A 25,957-nucleotide genomic window follows, 5' to 3' on the forward strand; every position below is an offset into this window, starting at 1 on the left:
ACTTTTAAAAATATGTTATAGGTAATTGCATATTAAGAAAATTTTGAAAAGAAGAGGAAGTGTAGCTGAAATAATTTGACAGTGTTTATTGAAAACTCCCTCTGCATAGTAATGTCTGGGTCACACAAAACAAAATAATCACATAGGGGCTGCTGTCAGTCAGTGAAAAGAAACACAAAATCTATTGACTGAACTCAACATGCTGATGGAAAAGCATGCCATAGCTTCATTGTATAATCACATGCTTAGTTTGTAAAGCTACCAAATGATTCCCCAGCCTGGTTGTACTGTTTCACATTCCCACCCGCAATGTGTGAGCACCCCATGTTTTCTGTATTCTCAACAGACACTTGGTGGTGTCAGCATTTTTTTTATGCTTCTCTAATAGCTATGTGCATTGAACTGCTTGCTAATGATGTAAAACCTTGTCTCACATGTTTATTTTCCATCATACATCTTCTTTAATGAGAGGTTTCTCTTTTTTTTTTTTTAAATATCAAGAGCTCTTTTCATATATTGTAGTGTAGATCCCAGTCCTTTGTCAGAAATTAGGATTTTTTATTTAAAAATAGTCAGTTTTGTTAAGGATCCCACATGTACTTACAACAAGTTACATTCTGTAAGTATTGGTTGCAGGGCTTTCTGTATGTCAAGTTTGTAATCAAGTTGTTCAAATTGACAGGTCTATTGATCGTTTCGTCTAATTAGGGCATCAGTTTTAGAGGTAGGTTAAAATCTTCATGTATAATGTTGAATGCTTCTATTTTGTTTGCAGTTTGGTCAATGTCCATGTTACATAGTATGAGAGTATATTATTTAAAGCTTACAAATTTAGGATTGTCAAATCACTCTCTGATTGCCATCATTTTTTTTTCTTTTTAGCTATATATCTTGCATTAATGTCAACTTTGACTTACGATTATAAAGCTATCATTTTTTTTCTTTTCTTGGTCTTTAAAAAGAATATCTTTTTCTAACCTCTGACTTTCAACTATTCTATGTATGCTTACTTAATGATTGTTTCCTGTAAGTATAACGGAGTTGTTTTATTTTTGCCTAATCAGTTTTACCATTTATTTACAGTGTAATTACTGATAAATTGGAGCTTATTGCTTTTTCTTTTTGATTAATAAATTTCTTTTTAATTATCTTTGTCTGTTAGCTTGTTTCACTTTCCCAATATTTCAAGGATGCCATTGTTTTCTGTTTACTTCCTTTGTTTATATTGAGACAGTCTGACTGCCTTATATTAATATTTTATCACCTAAAAATAACATTTATTTGTTTATGCTGCTTTTAAAATCTTTCCTTGCCCTGTTTTTCTGCAGATTTATTATAATGTACCAGGTGGTTTTTCTTGCATTAACTTGACTGCTTTGTAGATTTTCTTAAATCTTTCTCTTAATGTCTATTGTCAGTTTGGGGAAATTCTTGGTGATATTGTCTTAAAATATTGCTTATTTCTCAATTCCTCTCTCCCTTTCTTCTGGAACTTCAATTACACAAATATTTTCTGTACAAACTATCAATTTTTTCTGCTTCAGTTAGAATGTTTTGCACTAATCTATCTTCCAACTCAACCCATATGTATGCATTTTGTATTTCAGGTATTTATTTTTCAATTCTAAATTTGTTTGATTCACATGATTTCCAGTTTTCTGCCAAAACTGACAATCATCAGTTTCTTTTCTAAAGCACACAAATCATAGTTAACCATTAAATCTTCTGTTATTGATAACAGTGGTATCTGGATACCCTGCTCCTTTTCTACTGTGTCTCTCTTAGTGTTGGGTCATAGGATGCTGTTTCTGGATGTTTCAGGTGAGTTTGCTTTGATTCCCAGGCTTGGCTGTGCATTCGTGTCTTCTCCAGAGGACTTTTTCCTGGCTGTCAAAGGACTGCCTTGATCCAGTCAGCTGGCGGACTGATTCAAGACCACATTTTACTTTACTGACTTCCCAGTCATAACCCCAGAGATTGTGATCTTCTCAAGCAGATCTCCCTTTAAAAGATAGGCCATGAACTCCCAACTCTGTCTCCCAGCACCCACAATTCCAAATGCTCTGTATAGCTCTTTAGACTACTGAAAGCACCTCTTTCATTTGGTTCCTTTGCTTCTAATCTTAGGAAAAAAAATTAGGATTGGGCAAATTTATCAAGAACCTAAAGCCAGGCAGCTGTCAGGCTTGCTCTCTTGTAATTCTTCCTATAGATAATAGGTCCCTCAAACTGTCACTGCTTGATAGCCCAGTTCAGGCCTGTCATATCCTGTTTCCCAAAACCATTTTATCTGAGCTGCAGATTCCTGTTTGACTGTAATACCCTAAAATGAGACTCAGCAATCCTTTGAAAGGAAAATGACTTGCAAAATGTGAGAATAATCTTAACACGTATGCCTCTGTCTTAATTTTTGACTTTAAAAATCCTGTCTGCTTTATATCATTCTCATAGACCTTAAAAGATGTGCTTTTCTGTTATCATTATATTCAGCCCTCAAAACTATTCTCAGTGGGAGTTTAGGTCTGAGATTTTTGGAGAGAAATGGGGGGGTGGTTCTAGTTACTCTTTTTTATTTTGTTTTGTTTTGAGACAGGGTCTCGTTCTGTGGCCCAGGCTGGATTGCAGTGGCACAATCACAGCTCACTGCAGCCTCTACCGGTTGTGCTCAAGCAATCCTTCCACTTCAGCCCCTCAAGTAGCTGGGACTACAGTCATGTGACACCATACCCAGCTAATGGTTTTTTTCTATTTTTTGTAGAAATTGTGTTTTGCCATGTTGCCTAGGCTGGTCTTGAACTCCTGGTCTCAAGTGATCCTCCTTCCTTGGCTTCCCAAACTTCTGGGATTACATATGTGAGCCACTGCACCTGACCTCAGTTGCTCATTTTTCTACAGCTTAGTTTCTGCTTCTTTCTTTCCTTCTTTGGTTTACTATCCTTTAAGTATATCTATGAAGGAAAAACTATCTTAAGTCAAATTCATGGCTTTGGGTGGAAGAAGAGAGAAAAAAGAAAATGTGTGGTTTTATTATACAGTTAAAGAAGACAGTGTGCATAGCCATTCATGGTTTCCTACATGGTAGTATGTACATGGCGCCTGAGTCATGTAGAATTAAGGGAAGGGAGTCCTTTTCCCTTCAGGCTTAGAGGTGTTGCCAGCACCCTTATGATCTGTGTTCCCTACTTCTACTTGTTTCTCCCTTGTTACACCCCTTTGACTTTGAGACTCATGCCACCATGCAAGGTGACTACTGATGTCCATCATAGTTCTCTTCCTTCATGTAGCTCCTGGCTTCTTGTCACTGCTTCCTGCAGGCAGTTTCATAATTCTTGTAAAGTAACTCATGGTTGAGCCTTTTAACCCAATAACTTTTCTCTCCACTCCACTGTAAGGTATGACATCAAGGTGCAAGGTGTGATATCACTGGTTATACCTTGAACCTTGCTATACTTTGTCATAAAAATCTTAGGCACCTAACCCCGTTTTCTGACCACACTACCATATCTCTTAATTATCATATTCTTGCACTTCCTGAAAAACTATCCCAATTTTAGATAACCTCTATTAATAATTTTGTCATTTTTTTGACGCAGACTGGACAACATGGCTAGTACTCATTCTTTCTCACCAGCCCCTGAACTGTGTTAAAGTTCTACTACCAATCTGTCCCATCTCTGACAAAACCTCAACTCGAGATCAATCCAGCCAACCACTATCTTCCCATATGTGTGCACAAGAAAGCTGGTGAACTTGCTGATCTATACTGATACCTATGTATGATCTCAAGGCCCAAACTACTCATGCTTTTTTCCTGAATTATAGTCAGTGCATTTTCCCCATTTCCATTTGCTATTGTCCTAAGTGATCACCACTTTTCTCAAGCACATTCCCAGCCCTTATTTCACCTGTTCTTGGCATATTTTACTCATAAGAGGAAAAATATTTAAGGCAATCAAAACATGTAATACCTGCTTTTCAAAATCTCGTGTGTTGTCTTGCCATTCCCACCCATTGTTAAACACTGACTATCTCACACTCACCCCACTGAAATAGGCTCCTAACTCTACGTCTTGATTCTGAAATTACCTCCCTCTTAGACATTTAACTTTAATTAAAACTTAATTAACATATAGAAACTTATTACATATTGAAAAGACATACTGCTAGTCAGCTACTTTAGATATACCTATAAGTGGATATATTTAAATTCTTAAGTCCTGTACTAAATTTTGTTTTAATTTAATCTTATGTTAATTTGTTAATACGCATAAAACAACAAGCACACTGCCACACTGCACTGTTAATTTGATCAAATGTAAATCAGATTCACGTTTATTAATCATTTTGGAATTTATTTTAAGCCTGCTATGTGATGGTTATATTTATAAGAACTGTAATCACAGCTTTTTATAATTATTTTTAAACTAACATTTTAAAAATTATGTAAAGAAAAAAATTGTGTTTATTTTTAACTTTAGAAAAAGTTATTTTATAATCATTTACAACTGAAGAAATTTTGTTCTTCTTTTTTTTTAGGTTTCCAGGACAATTTTAGCTTGCTAGCACTGAGAAATAATTTGTTTAAAATGAAGAAGCAAACAATGTTGTTACTCTTTGCAACTGTTTATGTGTTTGAAACAGGACTTTAAAAATAATAATTTGCAGCTGAAAAATAAAACAGATGCTAGCTTTCATGAAATATATCAGGTGCCCAAATAAAATTATTTTCTTCAATGTCATTTCTAACATTGATAAAGAAAATCGATTCCAGGCAGGGCTGCTGTCTGCATGGAGTTGGGTTCCCCACGTCTGCCTGGGCACAGGTTTATCCAACATCCCAAAGCTGTGCATGTGAGGTTTATTGCTGTTAGGTGATAACCTGGTTGGAAAAAAATAAATGAATATAAATTGTCAAGTAAAAACTTGTCAAGTATATAATAATCATACAAATGCAGGACAACAAACAATGTAATAGGAAGGTGCTCAGGGAGCCGTCACATTTGTGATTGTTTTTGACTTGCATAGGAGGAGGTGTTCCTGAACATGTTCCATTTGCAAACATTCATTCCTTGATTTAACCAACTTCCACGCCTACCACTGAGTCACCTATCCACCAAAAATCGGGGAAATAATTATCTTGTTTTTATTAATATTTCTGAAATGTGTTTCTAGCTCATATTTATTTAAATGTTTAATATTAGGAGTGTTTGAAGTTTGGTGATGCTTTTTGTGAGCATAAATATGTCATAGGAACTTGACTCTTGTTTATGTCAATTAGCCTAAGGAGAAATTGGTTATGTTAGACAGAGTTTTGCTTGAAGTCAGTTTCCAAAGACCTTTTGTAGAATATTAAGTGGGGAATTACTGTACTTAAGCAATCATCATAACATAGTTAATTAGTCATTGCATTGTTTAAAACAGATCAATTTTCCCCAAATTGACTCTATAGTATATATTATTCTGATTTAAACTTAAAAATAAAGCTATCCTAATGAAACACTAAATAATTTTTTTTTTTGAGTGGGAGTTTCACTCTTGTTACCCAGGCTGGAGTGCAATGGCACGATCTCGGCTCACCACAACCTCCGCCCCCTGGGTTCAGGCAATTCTCCTGCCTCAGCCTCCTGAGTAGCTGGGATTACAGGCATGCACCACCATGCCCAGTTAATTTTTTGTATTTTTAGTAGAGACGCAGTTTCACCATGTTGACCAGCATGGTCTCAATCTCTTGACCTTGTGATGCACCCACCTTTATATAGAACAAAATACAATTTTCTTTTGAAAAAATAAGCCATAATATTGTAGCTACCTGCCTTTTCACCTCCAAGCCCCTCAGTCTAAAACTCTGTCATTTCCCAGGCCTGTTCTGCTTCAACCGTATGTATCTTCCCCATTCTCCAAAACTACGGCATTTCTCAGTTTCCAGGGTTTTGATAGGCCATCAAATTTCTAGATTGAGTGTCAATTCTTCCTGGACAGGAGTTAAGAGTCTTTGAAGACTCAGGATTCTCATTAGACATTTCTTAACCTCTTGAGGCCAGATTAGGACTTTTTTCCTCTAGGTTTTCTGTAGAATCCTTCATGTAACTCAGTTTCATAGACATCTGCTTCAACATCCACCTTCTTTCAAATTCTAAGCTTCCTGGATGCAATTTTGTGACTCTTGGCCGTTTTATCCCCAGTCTCTAGTGTATAGCATACATATTTTTGAATAAATCAATAAAGGGAAATGTAAATTAATCAATATTAATTATACAACTACATGTTTAAATTTTATAGAAATATTTCTAAATAATCCCTTAAATCTTTGTGTTATCTTGGGCAGCATACCAAGGGCTTAGCCTTTGAAGTTCTCTTATAGGCCCTGTCATTAATCCATCTGTGATTTTTGCTAAATCATTTTATCTCAATTTCAGTTTCCTCCCCTATGAAACAAGAGAATTGCATTAAACTAACTTAAAGGAACTCTTTGGCTCTAACATTCTATTACCTTTTCCACAAACTTCAGTGAAGGCATTGCTGCCTTGCATTGATATGTCTTGTTGCAGTCAGCATCAATGTTGAACTGAAATCAGCAGTGATTATGACTCTGATTTCAAATATGTGAAGTGGCTAATTCAAAATGAAGGAAATGATATTTGATTTTTTATTTTTCCTGTCTTATACCAGGGCATTTTGTGAGTACATCTAAACTTGTTGAGAGTATAACTAAACCCTTTCAAATGAAAATGAGTCAGTATTCTTGACAGCTTAGTTACAACTGTACAATACAGTAAATGTATGATGTTTTGGTTGCTTGTGATTTTATTGTGTAGACAAGAACAATCTCATTTCTGAACAAATCCTCCCTTTGGAGCTTGCTAAATGGTTCAATAGTTCTATCCCAATCTACATGAAATACATGTGTTAAAGGCTGGGCATACTGATTTATGCCTGTAATCCCAGAACTTTGGGATGCTGAAGTGGAAGGACCACTTGAGCCTAGGAGTTCAAGAGTTCAAGACCAGCCTGGGCAACATAGCAAGATTTTGACTAGATGACAACCACCACCACAACAAAAATAGAGAAAATAAAATAAAACAGAGGGCTAAAACTCTTGACTGTAATCTCTTTCATCAGCATAACCTAGTGAGATTCCGATGCTGTTATGTATATCAATAATTTGTTCTTTGGGAGTACTGAGTATAATTCCTTTGTAAAACTATGCATGTGTTTTTCCAATTTCCTGTTGAAGAATAGTTACAATGTTTGTATTTGGGCAATTATGAATAGAATTACTATAAACATTCATGTGGTATAATTTTGATTTTTCTTGTTTTTTTATTTTGAGATGGAGTCTCTGTAACCCAGGCTGGAGTACAGTTGTGTGATCTCAGCTCACTGCAACATCTGCTTCCCAGGTTCAAGCAATTCTCCTGCCTCAGCCTCCCAAATACCTGGGACTACAGGTGCACACCACCACGCCTAGCTAATTTTTTGTATTTTAGTAGAGACAGGATTTTACTGCGTTGCCCAGGCTGGTCTCAAACTCCTGAGCTCAGGCAATCTGCCCTCCTTGGCCTCTCAAAGTGCTAGGATTACAGGCATGAGCCACCTTGTCCGGCTTAAATTTGATTTTTCTAGGGTAAATACCTAGGGTGAGATTTCTGATCATATGATTGGTATATATTTACCCTCATATGAAACTGTCAACCTATTTCCCAGAATGGCTGTACCATTTTACATTTCCACTTGCAGCCTCAGAAGTTACATAGGTAATACTTCCATTTGTGTGACATTCTCAAAAAGACAAAATTACAGGAATGAAGAATGAATCAGTAAGTAATCCAGGGCTTAAGGTGGGGGAGGGTGTCATTAAAAAGGGATAGATACCACAGTACTTTGACGTATAGGAACTGTTCTGTGTTCTGATTTTGGTGGTAGTTACACAAACCTATACACCTATCTAGTCATAAATCTATACACACAAAAAGTTCTATTTTACTGTATATCGCTTTAAAATAATTTGTTCATAGTTGAAGAAAAATTGCATGTGTCACAAAGCTGTCAAAACATAAAACTAATGCAATGTATCACCTGCAATACGAGATGTGTATATTTTATGGATAGGTACCTCAAGAAGGGGTTTACTAAGCCTTTAATATACTCATTACAATTGTAAATCGGGCAGTGGAATAGTAAAGGCTGCTAAGATAAAAACTTGCCTAACACTGAAGTACTTTTTAGTCCTTTGTTGTCTTTATGTTTCTTTAATGTCCATGAATGGTATAAATATCTCAGAACACGTAGAAAACACAGTTATTTAATCGTATGATTTAATTGACTACTTGCCTTAATTGGGTTGATACAGTGATTAATAAGGATAAGTAAAAATGCACTACTATCTGTTCAGGTGCCTGGGCAGAATCATTCCTGAGGATGGAGTAAAATACCGTTAATGAGTTTCAAAGAGGTACTGACAAAATAAACTCCGGTATAAATTGGCAGATGAAAAGCAACTAGGCGAAGCGTCAGAAGTCAACTCAGCTGTTTGATAAACCAAAGCAGAGGAATTTCAGCTCTGGAAGACCATGTTTGCACTCTTATGTCTTTCACATACCTTCAAATACACTATTGAGCGGATGCTGAGAGCAGGTGAAGTGAGTTGCAGGTTTCCTGTCTACCCAGTACCTAACCGGACTCCTGGAACGTGGTAGTTACTGATTCCATATTTACACAATTTATACCACTGCAGAGGGCCAGGACAGGGAGAAAGGACAAGGAATCTGATTTGTAAATTAAGCCGACTAAAAAATAATTAAGGGAGTGCTTTGACTGAATAATCATATTACTAAATACAATGTTAAAACTGAAGTTAATTCATACATATACTGAAGTTATTATTTCCCCATGGGCATCAGTATGTAGAACAAGCTTTAGATTTTATTTGATTTGACTCATGCACACATGTCATTCAAGTATGGCAGATTTTATTCACTGTGCTGCAATCCATTGCAGCCAGGTGGCATAGCAGATGATGAGTTACACCAATTATTTGCAATAGCTATTTTAAGTTCACTAAACATTATCAGAATTACAAAGTGTTTATGTGGGGAACTGCATCAAAAAGATCTAACCCAAATCTCTTGATCTTGCAGATCAAAGGGGAAAATAAAAGTTGACTAAATCCCAAAGTGATCTTATCTTACAGACTTCCTTTATCGAATGCAACCCACACTATTTAAAAGTATATGGACTGCCAGTCCTTATGACATAGACATCATTTTCCATCTCCTTCCATGCGAACCACAAGTATCACAGGCCTAGTAATGACACATGAAGCTACCAGAAGACACTGCTAAAAAGTGATAGGAGAAAGACAAGCTGGTTCGAGACCCAGGACCAGAGAAACAGCACACGGTGTGCTCCCACAAGCAGAAGGGCACTCATATCTGCTTTTTGCCACCCCCAACTAAGCAATAGACGGCCCCCAGGAAACCCTGTTCCTTCTCCAGATGAAACTGGCACTCTTCTGACTACCAGGCAGGCTGCACTGCCAGCAAAAGGAATGGCTACAGGAGCCACACCAACAATAAGCAACCAGGGAAGTCTTCACATTTCTTGTGGGCCTAGGGCTGCCTTTTCAAAGGAAAAGTAGCTAAGAAGGTAGACCCTGCAAGAGCGATGCAGCTACATCAGTGACCTGATCCAGGAAGGCTTTGTCCCTGAAGATCTGAGATGGAGAGTCTCCTCCCAACCCAGACACAGAGGCAGAGGGAATGTAATAGGTGAGGGGACTTTGGGAACAGCAGTCCCTCCAACCCCACCTCACCAGTTTCTCCCCTAGCCCACCCCATGCACCTGAAGCCTGGGAAATCTTTCTGAACTCTCAGCCAGCATCAGCAGAGAGCATTGGGAACCTCCTTTGGCACTAAATCCACTCAGCAGATCAAAGCAAAACCTTAAAGTCTCCAATAATCAAACTATCACTGAGACCTCCTCCATAGTCCACAATAGGCTGAGGCTTGCTCACTAAGATTAAGGATGTAAATAACACCTAGCATTTACCAAAGGGCCAGGTAAATCATCACACATCACACAAAGAGCCAAGAAAATTATGGCTTGAAAAAGGAAAGACAACTGACCTCAACTGAAATGGTTCAGATGTTGGACCCATCTGAAAAGGATTTTAAAGCAGACATCTTTCTAAAATGCTTCAGTGATCATTTACAAATTTTCAGCAATCAAATTAAAACACAACTATAAATCTCAGCAAATAAAAAAGTTCTAAAAAAAGAACTAAAATGAAATTATGGAACTAAAAATACAATAGAAGTGAAAACCAAATGTTGCCAGATTTGCTTAATATTAGAATTGAAATGAGCAATAATAGAATAATTGAACTTCAGATCAATAGAATTCACCTACACTGAACAAGAGAGAGAAAATAGACTAAAAGGCGTATAATGAACAAAGCTTCAGAGGCCTGTGGGACAAAATAGAAGGGTCTAAATTTTGTGTCATTAGAATTCCAGAAGGACAAGCTAGATGATGGTGTTGAAATTTCTTTAAAAAGTAATTGCTAAAAACTTCCCAAATATGGCAAACTCATGAATTTATAGATCAAAACAATCTAAGTTAACCTCTCAGAAATAAGCCCAAAAAAGTCAATTTCAAGACACATCTAATCAAACTTTTAAAAACTGAAGACAGGAATTTTAAAAAAACAGCCAAAAAGAAACAAAAGACAATTCTGGAACCGAAAGAGAAACGCCTAGTTGAATGACCATGATTTTCCCATTTGGGATATTGGAGGCCAGAAGGAAGAACTTTCACCCACAAATTCTATGTTTGGTGAATCTATCTTTCACAAATAAATGGAACTTAAAAAATATTATCAGGCAAATAATTTGTTGTTACAAATTAAGAGTGGATGGTAGACCTACCCTTAATGGTTGGCTCAAGGACATTCTTCAAAAAAAGAGAAATAACAAAAGTAAGCATAGAGCAGGCAGAAGAAGGATGAAAGGATGGAGCAGAAATATGGAAATATAAAATGGACTATTTTGTTCACCATGAGTTCTGGAAATCTTACTAAAGGATTAAAACAACAATTAGAACACATTCTGGTACTTCAGCCAATAATCATTAAAAGTTGAAGGGGAAAAGGGTCTTAAATACAAGTAAAGTTTCCACACTTCATTCTAAGTGGCAAATATTGATATTAGTTGTAGTGGAATGAACAGTGGCCTCACTCATGTCCTCACCTTCATTCCTTCAATCTGCAAATCTTACTTTTTAGAGCAAAGATTTTGCAAATGTGATTAAAGATCTAAATGTGGGAGATTGTCCTGAATTATCTAGGTAGGCCTGAAATGCCATCACTAATATCCATACACAAGAGAGGCAGGAGAGATTTCAGACAGAGGAGAAGATGGCCATGTGACTCTTACTGCAGAGAGTAGACTGATGTGGCCACAAGGCAAGAAATGCTAGTAGCTGCCCTAAGCCAGAAGAGGGAAGGAAAGAATTATTTCCCAAAGCCTTTGAAGTGAGTCTAATCCTGCCCACAACTTGATGCTGACTTTGACTTCCAGAACTCGGAGAGCAGAAATTGGTTTCCAGAACTGAGAGAGTAGAAATCTCTGTTGTTTTAAGCCACCAAGTTTGTGGCAATTTGCTATAGTAACATTAGGAAACAAATGTATCAGTAGATTGTTATAAGTCACATACCTTTATTGTAATGCCCAGATGCATCAAATTGAAAACTATAAAAAGAAACACATTAGAAGATACCAGAAATAAATCAAGATTCTGTCTCAAAAAAAAAGAAAAGAAAAAAAAGGAAAAGGAAAAGATGAATAAACTGTGGTGTATCCATAAAACAGAATCTTATTCAGCAATTTTGAAATGAAATGCTGACACATGCAATAACATGGCTGACACATTTTTGAACCTCAAAAAATGTGCTAAGTGGAAGCAGCCAGAAACAAAAGACCACATATTATATAACTTCATATATAGGGACTGTTTAAAGCAGGTACATGTACAGAGACAGAAAGCAGACTAGGGTTGCCTGGGGCAGGGGCAGTTGTGACGTATGGGAAGTGGCTGGCAGTGAGTGCAGGATTCTTCATGGGGTAAGGAAAATCTTCCTGAATTACAGAGTGGTGATGGCTGCACAACTCTGAATATAGAAAATATCATTGAATTGTATGCTCTCAACATGCAAGTTTTATGGTATGTGAATTACATATCAATACCTATAATTTGAAAATTAAAAATAAATGTTCAAGTGTAAAAATTAAATACAAACTTTTGGATCTGTGTGGTTGAAGGAAGAAAGGATGCAGCCCACCTATTCTTAGTGTCCCACTGAACCCCTCACCCTATGTTGATGGCCCTGGATGTGCCTCCGCAGACCCTCAAGTCCCTCAGAAGGGCTGAAAAGGGCAGCTTTGGTATCCATGGCTGACCAAGTCCATGCCCATTCATACATATCTCACCTCTTCTTCACCTTAAGGAAATTCACAGCCAGAGGACACAATCCACTGACAACAATGGCAGAGGGGGAAAAGTAACAACGATTAAAATGCCCCCAAAATATCTAGCATTACAGGAAGCACCTAGAGAGTGTGGGATTCAGTGATGAACCTGCCAGTTACATATCAAGAAAGAAGCTAGACAACAACATAGCATTGTTGAATAAGACCCCAAATGGAAGAATTTAAACATTTCTATTGGAATTTTTGCCAATAATGGCAGGTGGTGGTGAGAAGTAACTGTCACCTGGGTCAACTCCGCCCAGCAATTTATAGTAAGACAGGAAGTAATCACAAAAGAGATAGGACTCTGACATGCCTCTAATAAAGAAGTAATAGAAATAGTCAAGCACAATACTGTCATTCTCCCATGTCCTACCTGAGGATCATCCTCAAAACGAAAATTTACTGAACTTTACAGCATATGAATAGAGACCAAAATGTCATAAGGAAATTGAAAAGTTAATAATGCCCCTTGAGACTGAACCTGTGAAGTGGATGCTGTTGGTATTATTTAATACCATCGAAAATGGGGCCAGACATGGTGGCTTATGTCAGTAATCCCAGCACTTTGGGAGGCTGAGGCAAGTGGGTCACTTGAGCCCAGGAGTATAAGACCAGCCTGGGCAGCATGGTGAAACCTCCACTCTACAATAAATATAAAAATTAGCCGAGCATGGTAGTGCACACCTATAGTCCCAGTTACTTAGGAGACTGAGGTGTGAGAATCACTTGAGAATGGAAGGTCAAGGCAACAGTGAGCTGAGATCATGCTACTTGCACTCCAGCCTGAGTGACACAGTGAGACCATGTCTCCAAAAAACAAATAAAAAAGAACACATTTGAAAGTAGCAGAGAGGACTTTGCATGTTCCCGACACAAAGAAATGATAACTGAGGTGATGGATATACTAATCACCATTATTTGGTCGTTACATGTTGTATAATACACAGGATCAAAATATCACCCTGAGCCTCATAAATATGTATAATTGATATGTATTGTTAATAAAAATAGGAAAAAATAATGCATGCGATTACTGTGTGCTGACAAATTTGCTAACAGGATAGATGTCGTGTGTATTTTAACATAATTTTAAAAGTTGATATAAAGCTTTAAAAACTAGATGGAAGTGGAAATCAGTAAGTATTTGATTAGCAGAAGTGCAGTATTGAATGCAGAAATTTTAAAAGTTCTATAAACCATATCCCCCTTTGTTCTTCTTTTTAAAAAACACACAGTTTTGGCAGGCCATGATGGCTCACACCTGTAATCCCAGCAATTTTAGAGGCCAAGGCAGGAGGATCACCTGAATCCAGGAGTTTGAGACCGGCCTACCCAACATGGTGAGACCTTGTCTCTACAAAAAAATAAATAAAATTAGCCAGGCATGGTGGTGCTCTCCTATAGTCTCAGCTAATCAGGAGGCTGAGGAGGAAGGAGCCTGGGATATCAAAGCTGCAGGGAACCTAGATCATATCACTGCACCTCAGAATGGGAAACAATGCAAGTTCCTGTCTCAACAGTAACAATAACAACAATAAACAGCAAAAACAATAACACAATTCCTGGCCAGGCATGGTGGTTCACACCTGTAATCCCAGTGCTTTGGGTGGCCAAAAGAGGAGAATCGCTTGAAGCCAGGAGTTAAGAGGCTGGTCTGGGGAAACAGTGAGACCGTATCACCACACAATAATTTTTTTTTAATTAAAAAATTTCTCATCGAAGCACAATATTCAGGCACAGGTTTAGCAAAGAGGAACTCCAACACAGCAACCACAAAGTACATCACTCCCAAGCATTGCAGCACACCAGGAATGTGCACCTTGTCCCAAGACACTGTGGAAGACATGTTAGGTCAGTGTTAGCCAAGACTTGTCATCTCATCCCAGGAAAACAGTATTTGTTTCCTAAAGGGGAAGACATACCTATATTGCATGTAATAAGTAAGTCTCTTTTAAGCTCTTGGACATGGAAATACATATGATCAGGAGATGGGGTTCAACCCAACTTCCAAAAACAGGCCAATCCCTCTTATTAGAGGGAGGGTCAGGGACAGGGCTCAAACTCAAAACAGGAAGCTGACCAGGTGGGAGACTGGGAGAAGAACCAAAGTGTCTTACTCCAGTGTGGAAATAAAGCCAGGCCTGTGCCTAGCCCTGAAGTCCATCTCCTGGCTCTTTTCCATTAGGAATTTGCATTCAACCTGCACATCCCCCAGGAACTTGCAGACCTGACACGAGCCCTACCCTACCCACTAACTGACCTACCACTACCTAACCTACCCTGCCCTACCCACTACCTGACCGCAGGATGGAGGAACTGACTGACCCTCTCTGCTCTACCTGCTATCCAACCGCATGACCGGAAGAATGCCATTGACTGACCCTCCTTGCTCTATTGGCTGCCTATGAACAGAAGAAAGACACTGACTGACACTCCCTGCCCTACTGACTACCCGACCACATGACCACAAGAAAAGACCTGATAACAAACTCTGCAATCAATCCTGCTGGAAGCAGCTCACTTTATGGAGATTCATCAAGTCCACATTCATGTGAAACACCATCTGGAAGTGACCTCTCCCTCTTGCTAGTGCCTATAAAAGCATGTATTGCCTGAGGGCTCCATTTGGCCATTGTCTAGATGTTTGTGCCCTCTTTTGCTAATGACAGTGCAAGGCCCTTGAGGACAGTAACTAGTGCCCTCCCAACTCTGATACTGGTTCAAAGCAGAGGGTTCATAAGCCTTCCCTCAGCTCTCCTGTCCCTGCATACCACTAAACTAATGACAAAGATATCACTCTTTCTAGAAACCCAGCTGCCATACAAGTGCTGACAAATGTGGCTTCGTGAACTGCAACATGGTACTGAAAGCTGATGAAATCACATTAGCAAGGGGACAAAGTCAGAGACCACGGCAGCCTGGTCTGGTCCCTGCTGTGCTTCTCACTACACTTAGATGATCCAGGGAAAACCTTCAGTTGCTCTTGGCCTCAGACTTTTTATGTAACAGAAGAATTTGAATAATGTCAAAGGCACCTCCCAGGTCTAAAATTCAAAAATATTAACAATAATGCTCACAGTTAAGACAACCATTCTATATACTTTCCTAATGATTACCATATTTGCAGGCACCTGAGATGGAGGAATTACATTTCTTTCAAATTATAGTATGTAGTTTCCGTATTTCAACCTGAATATATTTAACAAAGGGAAAAATACTTACATGGTACAATTGGAATTCACCATGATAATTTCTACAAAGATTAACAGGAAACGCCTCCATGAAATTTTCTCCAGCAATCTGAATTTTGAACATCCCTGTTGCAGTATAGAAGTAATTGACAAAACAAACAAACAAACACAGAAGATCCCACAGTAAATGCCAACCTAAAAAAATTCAGTTATTAATAGGTGGCCATTTCCAATTTTCATCTCTATATCCTTTTGTCTCTATATAATATACTATATAAGATAAGCAGCCATGATTGATTTTTTAAAGTAGCCGATTATTGAAACAATATTGAGCCAACAGTAGAGAAAGAGTTCAGAACACAGCCTTGCTGGGCTGGGAGGTTTTTGACAGTGTACCTTCAAGGCCTATCTTAGGAGAAAATTTCTTTACTGTTAAATGGTATTTCCAAGGACAGCACTTTCATTTAGTTATCAAAAAGGAATAATGATGATGATGCCACAATAATGTCTCCAAATAACTAGACACTCACTAGCATGCCCTCAAAGCCCTTGAAAAACAAACAGAAAAACAAGCAGACATTTCAGTCATTTCTACATGCACTTTTGCTCCTGAAAGAAAAATGAAAGCTTAATTTGTTTCTCTCCATTTAGTCTGAGTCACATATATTTTTCCTTTCTCTTCTTTTACCATACTAAATTATCTCTTAAAAAGAAAAGCCAGAACACTAATTTTTCTAATTGCTTTCCGAGGGGGTCACACAGATGAGAGTTTACTCTTGCTACATTCCTTGGTGACTCTGGAATTCCTTTATCTGGACATCTAATCAATAAAAGCCTCTGGTAACAAGAACGTTCTCTGTAGGGAACCTCACAGAGTATTCATAAATAATAAAAGGTCTTCAGGCATGTAAAACTTCCCCCTACTAAATCCATCTTTAAGAAGGAAAAAAATCTCCCCCAAAACCTGAGTGATAAAACACAAAAACCAGCGACATAAAATAATGACTGAATTTAACCCAGAGATGTAAGGATGGCTCAATATATACAAATCATAGTGTGAAACACATGTCAACAGAACGAAGGACAAAAACCATATAATCATTTAAATCGATGCTGACAAACAACATTTGATAAAGTTCAACATCCGTTCATAATAAAAACCCTCAAGAACTGGATATAGAATAAACACACTTCAAACAAAATAAAAGCCATATACAACAAATCCACAGCTAGCATCATACTGAATGGGGAAAAACTGAAAGCCTTTCCTTTAAGATCTGGAACATGACAAGGCTGCTTATCTTTCACCACTGTTATTCAACATGGTACTGGAAGATCCAGCTGGAGCAGTCACAGAAGAGAAATGAATAAAGGGCATCCAAGTTGGAAAGGATAAAGCCAAAGTATCCTTGTTTGCAAATAACATGATCTTATACTGGGAATAACCTAGACTTTGCCAGAAAACTAATAGAACTTATCAATAAATTCAGTAAAGTTGCAGGATACAAAATCAACATACGAAAATCAGAAGCATTTCTATATGCCAACAGCAAACAATCTGAAAAAGAAATCAAGAAAGTAATCCTATTTTCAGTAGCCACCAATAAAGTACCTCAAAATTAACTTAACCAAAGAAGTGAAATATATCTACAATGAAAAATATAAACCACTAATGAAAGAAATTGAAGATGACACAAAAAAATGGAAAGATATTCCATGTTTGTGAATGGAAAAATCAATATTGTTAACACATACTACCTAAAGCAATCTACAGATTCAGTGCAATCCCTATCAAAATACCAGTAACATTCTTCACTGAAATAGAAAAAAACAATGCTGAAATGTATATGAAACCACAAAAGACCCAGAATAACCAAAGTTATCCTAAGGAAGAAGAACAAAACTGGAGGAATCACATTACCAGACTTTAAACGTACTATAGAGTTACAGAAACCATCAGGCACCAGTTGAAACGGCCACCCAGACTTTTTTGAGTTTCTGTGTGCCAACCCAGCACCAACTGACACCACCGTGCTGAAAACTTGTGGTGCTTTTTGCCCAGGAATCTCCTGGTCTGTGGGCAATGAAAGTTTCTTCAGAAATGTGGTGGGCACTCACCCTCTGCATTGTTCTTGCTGGGACCTGCATTCTGGAGCTGTTCCTATTCAGTCATCTTGGATCCTCAGCAGTAGGTCTTAACAGTGGGCTTAAAATTGTCAGTAAGCCATGCTGTAAACAGATGTGCTGTCATCCAACCTTTGTTGTTCCATCCATTTATTGAACACAGGCTGAAGAGATTTAGCATAATTCTCAGGGGCCCTAGGACTTTCAGAATGGTAAATGAACGTTGGCTTCAACTTAAAGTCACAAGTTGCATTAGTCAGTCAGTCCTATGAAGTTTTGAATTCTCCTTCCTGGCTATTAAAACTCCTAGATGGCATCTTCCTCCAATAGGTTGTTTCATCTACATTGAAACTGTTGTTAGTGTAGCCACTTTCAACAGTGATGTTAGCTGGATCTTCTGGATAACTTGCTGCAGCTTCTCCATCAGCACTTGTGGCCTCTTTTTGCATTCTTATATTATGGAAATGGCTTCTTTCCTGAAACATCCTCAACTAACCTCTGCTACCTTCCAACTTTTCTTCTGCAACTTCCTTACCTCCCTCAGTCTTCACAGAACTGAAGAGAGCTAGGGCCTTGCTCTGGATTAGGCTTTGGCTTAAGGGACTGTTGTAGCTGGTTTGATTGCCTATCCAGACCACTGCAACTTTCTCCATATCAGCAGTAAGGCTGTTTCATTTTCCCTTTTTTGTTCTTTTTTTAAGATAGAGTCTAACTCTTTAACCTAGGCTGGAATGCAGTGGCACGATTTCAGCTCATTGCTACCTCCAACTCTGGGGTTCAAGCTATTCTCCTGCCTCAGCCTCCTGAGTAGCTGGGACTACAGACATGCACCACCAAGCTTGGTTAATTCTGTATTTTTAGTAGAGATGGGATTTCAACATGTTGGCCAGGCTGGTCTCATCTTCCTGCCTCAGCCTCCCAAAATGCTGGGATTACAGGTGTGAGTCACTGAGCCTGGCCTGTTTCATTTTATCATTTGCAAGTTCACTGGAGTAGCACATTTAACTTTCTTCAAAAACTTTCACAACTTGGCTAACTGTTTGGCACAAGAGAACTAGGTTACAGCCCATCATGGCTCTTGACATGGCTCCCTCACTAAGCTTAATCATTTCTAGCTTTTGATTTAAAGTGAGAGACATGCAACTCTTCCTTTTACTCAAACACTTAGACACATTGTAGGGTAATTAATTGGCCTAATACCAATATTGTTGTATTTGAAACAATGGAGAGGCCCAAAGAGAGGGAGAGAGATGGGGAAACAGTAAGTGGAGCAGTCAGAACACACTGAACACTTATCAATTAAGTTAAACATCCTATGTAAGCGGGCTTGACAGAATCCCAAAACCATTACAGTAGTAACATCAAAGGTCAGTGATCACAGATCACCATAACAGATACAGTATTAAACAAAAACTTAAAATGCTGCCAACAGAATTATTCAGTGCAAACCTGGGCAACACAATGAGACACCCATCTCTACTAAAAAAAAATAGTGTGATTGCAGATGCTACCAGCTACTTAGGAGGCTGAGGTGGGAGGATTGCTTGTGCCTGGAAGGTCAACTGAGTGTGTTCTGACTGCTCCATCTACTGAATCTTCCCCCCTCTCCATGTCCCTCCCTCTCTTTGGGCCTCTCTATTCTTTAAGATACAACAATATTGAAATTAGGCCAATTAATTACCCTCCAATGGCTTCTAAGTGTTTGAGTAAAAGGAAGAATTGCATGTCTCTCACTTTAAATCAAATAGCTGCAGTGTGGGAGGTCAAGGCTGCAGTGAGCTGTGATGGCATACATGTTCCACATGCTGCTCTAAAACACCTGGGCTCAAGCAATCTTCCTGCCTTGGCCTCCCAAGGCACTCGAATTACAAATGTGAGCCACTGCACCTAGCCGGTTTTGTATTGTTGTTGTTTTAAGTAAACCAGCTTTGGCTGGGTGTGGTGGCTCACTCTTGTAATCCCAGCACTTTGGGAGGCCAAGGTGGGTGGATGATGAGGTCAGAAGATTCAGACCATCTTGGCCACCAAGGTGAAACCCCGTCTCTAATCAAAATACAAAAATACTTCCTGGGTGCGGTGGTGTGCACCTGTAATCCCAGCTACTTGGGAGGCTGAGCCAGGAGAATCACTTGAATCCAGGAGGTGAAGGTTGCAGTGAGCTGAAATCATGCCACTGCACTCCAGCCTGGCCAAAGACTTATCACAAAAAAAAAAAAAAAAAAAGGCCGGGACAGGGGCTCAAGCCTGTAATCCCAGCAGTCTGGGAGGTTGAAGTAGGCACATCACTTGAGGTCAGGAGTTAGAGACCAACCTGGTCAACATGGAGAAACCCCATCCCTACTAAAAGTACAAAAATTAGCCGGTTGTGGTAGTGGTCTCAGACCAGCTACTTGGGCTGCTGAGGCAGGAGAACTGCACTTAAGGGGCTGGGCCCTTGGCTGGTCCAGCAGCTCACTGGTAAGGTCTGGCAGAGGGGTGGGGTGAGGAGGAAAAATGCCATGCCCAAGGGGGATAGGGTATACAGAGGCTGGGAAGAGCAGGTGGTGGTGGCGGCTTGGAACTTACCTGTAGGCATCTGAGAGCTGCAGGAAGCTGAATTCCTTGGTGCCATAGAGGATGAGGTCCCTGGCCCTCCTGCTGAGATGGGTCATGCAGAATGAAGCCCAGAACAGGAACTCAGCTAGGAGAAAGAAAAGATTCCCAGTCACCAAGCCTCTCCGGTACTCACACAGCCTGACCATACAGGGAGACAGAGGAGGTTAGGTGGTTGTGAGGAGCTGGCTAAATTTTCCTTTTTTTTCCAGAGTCTGTTCTGTTGCCAGGCTGGAGTACAGTGGTGAGATCTCGGCTCACTGCAGTCCCCACCTCTCAGGTTCTAGTGATTCTCCTGCTTCAGCCTCCTGAGTAGCTGGCACCATGGCCAGCTCATTTTTCTATTTTTATTAGAGATGGGATTTCACCATGTTGGCCAGGGTGGTCTCGCTCTCTTGACCTCGTGATCCACCTGCCTTGGCCTCCCACAGTTCTCGATTAGAAGTGTGAGCCACTGTGCCTGACCTAAATTTTCATTTTGAGTAAAGATGGGGTCTTGCCATGTTGCCCATGCTGCTCTAAAACACCTGGGCTCAAGCGATCTTCCTGCCTTGGCCTCCAAAAGTGGTGGAATTACAAATGTGCACCTAGCCTGTTTTTTGTTATTGTTGTTGTTTTAAATAAACCAGCTTTGGCTGGGTGTGGTGGCTCACTCCTGTAATCCCAGCACTTTGGGAGGCCACGGTGGGCGGATCATGAGGTCAGGAGATCCAGACCATCTTGGCCACCAAGGTGAAACCCCGTCTCTAATCAAAATACAAAAATACTACCCAGGTGTGGTGGAGTGCACCTGTAATTCCAGCTCCTTGGGAGGCTGAACCAGGAGAATCACTGGAACCCAGGAGGTGAAGGTTGCAGTGAGCCGAGATCATGCCACTGCACTCCAGCCTGGCGAGACACTTATCACACAGACACACACACACACTCACACACACACAAAAAGGCCGGGGCAGGGGCTCAAGCCTGTAATCCCAGCAGTTTGGGAGCTTGAAGTGGGCAGATCACTTGAGGGCAATAGTTTGAGACCAACCTGGTCAACATGGTGAAACCCCATCTCTACTAAAAATACAAAAAATTAGCTGGGCATAGTGACACGTGCCTGTAATCCCAGCTACTCGGGAGGCTGACACAGGAGAATTGCCTCAACCCAGGAGGTGGAGGTTGCGGTGAGCCTAGATCGCGCCATTGTACTCCAGCCTGGGTAACAAGAGCGAAACTCCGACCGACTCAAAAAAAAAAAGGTTTTTTTTAAATTAGCAAGGTGTGGAGGCCCTACTAACTTGCGGCAGAAGGCTCCCTTGAGATCAGAAGTTAGGACTGCGCCACTGCGCTCCAGCCTGGGCAACAGGGCCAAGCCCGGTCTCAAAAAATGTTTTAAAAATTAATAATAAACATTAAAAAAAAAAAAAAGGACACTGCCCGGGCTCAGCCTTCACTTCGGGAGGGAGCTCGGCAGGGGCGCTTCCTCCTCCTCCTGCCTCCTCTTCCGCGGTCCTCCTGGGTCCCCTCCCGGCCCCACTCCCCCAACCCCACGCTCCCAAGCCCATTAATCTTTTTTTTTTTTTTTTTTTTTTTTTTTTTTGAGAGGGAGTTTCGCTCTTGTTACCCTGGCTGGAGTGCAATGGCGCGATCTCGGCTCACCGCAACCTCCGTCTCCTGGGTTCAGGCAATTCTCCTGCCTCAGCCTCCCGAGTAGCTGGGACCACAGGCACGCGCCACCATGCCCAGCTAATTTTTTGTATTTTTAGTAGAGACGGGGTTTCACCATGTTGACCAGCCAAGCCCATTCATCTCTAACCTCCCCTGGGCCCCCAACCCCCGGGCGCCCAGGGAAAGGAGCCTGCGAGGCGGCCTGGACTCTCCCAGTCCCTACGATGGGCTTCCGCGTGCCTCCCGGCCCTGCCCTGAGTACCGCAGCAGCAGCCGCTACCACTGCTCCTGGAAGCCCTGGCGCCGGTCGTCCGAGAAGTCAGCGTGGAAGCTCCAGAGTCTGTCCAGCTCCTTGCGCTCCCGCGACGGGCTCTCCCAGGGGCACAGCATCCCTCCCTGCAGCGCCAGCGCGCGGCCACACAGCCACGCAGTCCGCCGCTGGCCCGAAAGCCAGACCGCCCGCTCTGCCGCTCGGCTTCCGGCTGCGGTGATAAAAGAAGCGCCGGAAGAGGCCGGAGGGCGTGTCGCTTGACGTACTGAGGCCATCGGCGCCATGTTTGTTGAGGGCGACTGCCAGGTCTGGAGGGGAGGGGGGACCGGGGGCTGCTGGGTGGGGCTATAGGCTAGGAACCGCGGGCTAGGCCTTTGGTGAAGTTGGACCCTCCCATGCAGCCCCAGTCAAGAAGGGCGAGGTCCTCTCCGCACTCCCGCCCAGGCTGGACGATCCAGGGAGGCAGGCCAGGACAGAACCCCTGAGATCTGGGATTCCCCAGTTTTATCAAGAAGCACCTCCACTCGCCTTCCCCAGCGCGACTCCTCCGAGCAGGCCCCAGCGGAACCTCTTCGGTGCCTGCTGGGTGCAGCTGTGGCTCTCACCCGTAATCCCAGAACTTTGGAAGGCAGAGGTTGGTGGATCACTTGAGGCCAGTCTGGCCACCATGCTGAAAACCGATCTCCAGTTAAAAAAAAAAATAGGCCGGGTGCGGTGGCTCAATCCTGTAATCCCAGCACTTTCGGAGGCCGAGGCGGGTGGATCACGAGGTCAAGAGATCGAGACCATCCTGGTCAACATGGTGAAACCTCATCTCTACTAAAAATACAAAAGTTAGCTGAGCATGGTGGTGCAGCCTGTAGTCCCAGCTACTCAGGAGGCTGAGGTAGCAGAATTGCTTTAACCCAGGAGGCGGAGGTTGCAGTGAACCGAAGTCGCACCATTGCACTCCAGCTTGGGTAACAAGAGCGAGACTCCATCTCAAAAAAAAAATAACAAAACAAAACAAAAAAAAGAGAAACGACTTACAGGTTTTCTTATATTTCAAGAGTTCTCAAGTATACACAATGATTGCTGAGTAAGCATAAGTAATTTCTACGTAAAATGAGAATTTCAGAGTGAAGTTCTGAAACTCCTTGAGAACATTCTATAAGAAAACATTACATAAGGCTGAAATCGGGTGTTGACCAGCTAAGAAACTTGTTCTAAGTACATTTATGCTATTAGCAGGCAGAATCTACTGATTTATTGTATCAGTATATTTATCTGATAAATATATAAATATCAAGATATTTATTGTATCTTAACTGTATAAAAATTCCTTGAGCATTTGCCTTTCTCTACATAATTTTTACCAGATTTTAGTATTTAAAACATTTTTTCTCGAATAGGCCAATAGCTACTTAAGCAATCTCTCTGACTCTACTCCTCTGTTGTCTTTCAGTGTGTTGTCCACACTGCAGTCAAAGTAATTTTTTTTTAGGTGAAGTTTCACTTTTGTAGCCCAGGCTGGAGTGTGATGGCACCATCTGAGCACACTGCAATTCTGCCTTCTGGATTCAAGTGATTTTCCTGCCTCAGCCTCCAGAGTACCTGGGATTACAGGTCCCCATTACCATGCCTGGCTAATTTTTATATTTTCAGTAGAGATGGGGTTTTACCATGTTGGCCAGGCTGGTCTTAATCTCCTGACCTCAGGTGATCCATCCACCTCAGCCTCCCAAAGTGCTGGGATTACAGGCATGAGCCACCATGCGCAGCCCAAAGTGATCTTATTGATACAGGAGGTAGAAAGAAATTAGATAGATAATGAGAGCTTAAAGAGTCCTCAACAGTGCTTCCCTTCTAACAAAAAGCAGCCCAGAAAATTATTTTTTTTTCCTAACAAGAGCAACCTGAAGAATCAAGCTGCAGACAGAGATAAGCAAGCTGGAAGCCTGCATGGGCAAATGCTGACAGCTATGCCAAGAGAAAAGGGCTACTTGGGGGCCACACATATTCAACATGAAGGCTCCATCTTCCCTCTCTGTTACCATGTTTACAGGAAAAAAGAAATGGGCAACATGGCACAGCTCAGGCAGAGAAACTGCCTGCATGATAAACGATTAGGATGGGGTTACCAGAGATTCACCCCCATGCAAATGACACACTTGGTCTAACCAGTTTTTCATGTCCTATGTAAATCAGACACTGCCTCCTCACCAGCTGATCTTTAAAACACTCTATTTTGCCATGAACAGGAAACCCATTTTTCCAGGACACCTCTCTGCCACAGAGAGCTATTTGCTTTCTTTTCCCTATTAAACTTTCACTCTAATCTCACTCTTTGCATGTCTGTATCCTATTTTTTCCATGGCCATAAGACAAGAAACCTTAGGTAGTACTCCAGATGAGGCTGTTTCATTGTGGGGGCTCATCTAGGATCAAGGGTAGATTCATCAGAAAGGTAATTATATGAGTGGACCCCAATTCTCTACTTTTATTTTGAGTCCATCTGCCCTCAATTTTAAATTGTAAAATGAAACTTAAAAAACTGGGCATCCGATGGCCAGTTAAGAGACCATTATGATTGCTGCCACTTCAAAGACTCAGATGACAGGCTTGCTAGGGAGTACTAAACAAATCTCCCAGTGTTTTTAGGGTGCTAGGAATATTGGCTCTGTTTTGAACTGGTTTCCTTTCACAAAGAGCCTAGCCATCATCTGGGGCTGAAGATATCCAGAGACAATTGACAGTTACTCAAAGGCTTCTGGACTCTTATTTTTCCATCCTCTTACTGCCCATTGGGCATAAGCAATAGCATCTCCAAGTTTTTTTCATCAAATTTTTTCTTTCCAAGACCACTGTGCCTCTTGTCCCCTGTCTTTATGCAGTGCTGCAGGAATTTTTACAGTTAAGGGAAATAATCCTATTAGGCAAGATCAGCAAATGCCATAGTAACTGGGAATACAGCTAAAGGGATGGCCATTTTTTTATTTTTCTAGAAGCAGAGGGTCTCTACTCCCACCCAGTGAACATCTTTTTCTCTACCCTTTGTCTGGAAAGCACATGGTATTTCAAGACATACAGCACCGCCTAGTGGAATAGGAATCCTCTCCAAGATGTACCTTGTCAAACCTTTGCTAAAACACTGTATTTTTCCCAATTCTACTCTCTTTTTACACCCGTCAACTGTAAACCAAGCTTTATGCCCCATATGTGAGTGAGAAAACACAACAATTAGGAGGAAGATATCTCCCCAAACAAAAATTTTGTGTCAATAATTTCCCATTAGCAGAAAAACTGCCATTTTTTAAAAATACCCATGTGCCTTTAAAAAAAAAAATGGGTATTTTACATACTATGGATGTTAACCAGAACCACTGCCTAAGAATACTTTAATCTGGGGTATAATAACAGAATATACAGCTCTACCTAGTATTCTCCCTGTGGTAAGGGGCCTTGCATTCATACAACTGTTACATAGTCTGTCCTGAGAGCCATCCATTGGGAAAACATGCAGAGTACAGAAGTCTAGAAAATCAAAGGAAAATCACCAATGGAGGACTAAAGTTGCATTGGTAAGTATGACTAATATTATTGCTTAGCTCCTCTGGATCCAT

The 25,957-nt window shown here is 40.7% G+C and overlaps 1 protein-coding gene across 1 annotated transcript; it reads right to left on the reverse strand.

The window, feature by feature from the left end:
* Nucleotides 1–4,346: 4,346 nt before the first annotated feature.
* Nucleotides 4,347–25,957, reverse strand: LOC128930932 (uncharacterized). The gene is made up of 4 exons (XM_078350183.1): nt 25,892–25,957; nt 22,347–22,707; nt 20,408–20,522; nt 4,347–4,879 (listed from the first exon to the last, which is right to left on the reverse strand). The coding sequence occupies exons 1-4, from the start codon at nt 25,955–25,957 to the stop codon at nt 4,582–4,584; spliced, it is 840 nt and encodes a 279-aa protein (XP_078206309.1). The 3' UTR covers nt 4,347–4,581.

Source organism: Callithrix jacchus, chromosome 15 (assembly GCF_049354715.1).
Source record: "Callithrix jacchus isolate 240 chromosome 15, calJac240_pri, whole genome shotgun sequence".
Taxonomy (NCBI): domain Eukaryota; kingdom Metazoa; phylum Chordata; class Mammalia; order Primates; family Cebidae; genus Callithrix; species Callithrix jacchus.

Excerpts from the sequence above, each read along its gene's own strand:
- LOC128930932 (XM_078350183.1), bottom strand. The coding sequence starts at position 25,957 with ATGGATCCAGAGGAGCTAAGCAATAATATTAGTCATACTTACCAATGC. Across the intron at positions 22,708-25,891 it reads GCAACTTTAGTCCTCCATTG|CCTATAGCCCCACCCAGCAG; the intron begins GTGATTTTCCTT and ends CGCGGTTCCTAG. Across the intron at positions 4,880-20,407 it reads CAGCTCTCAGATGCCTACAG|GTTATCACCTAACAGCAATA; the intron begins GTAAGTTCCAAG and ends TTTTCCAACCAG.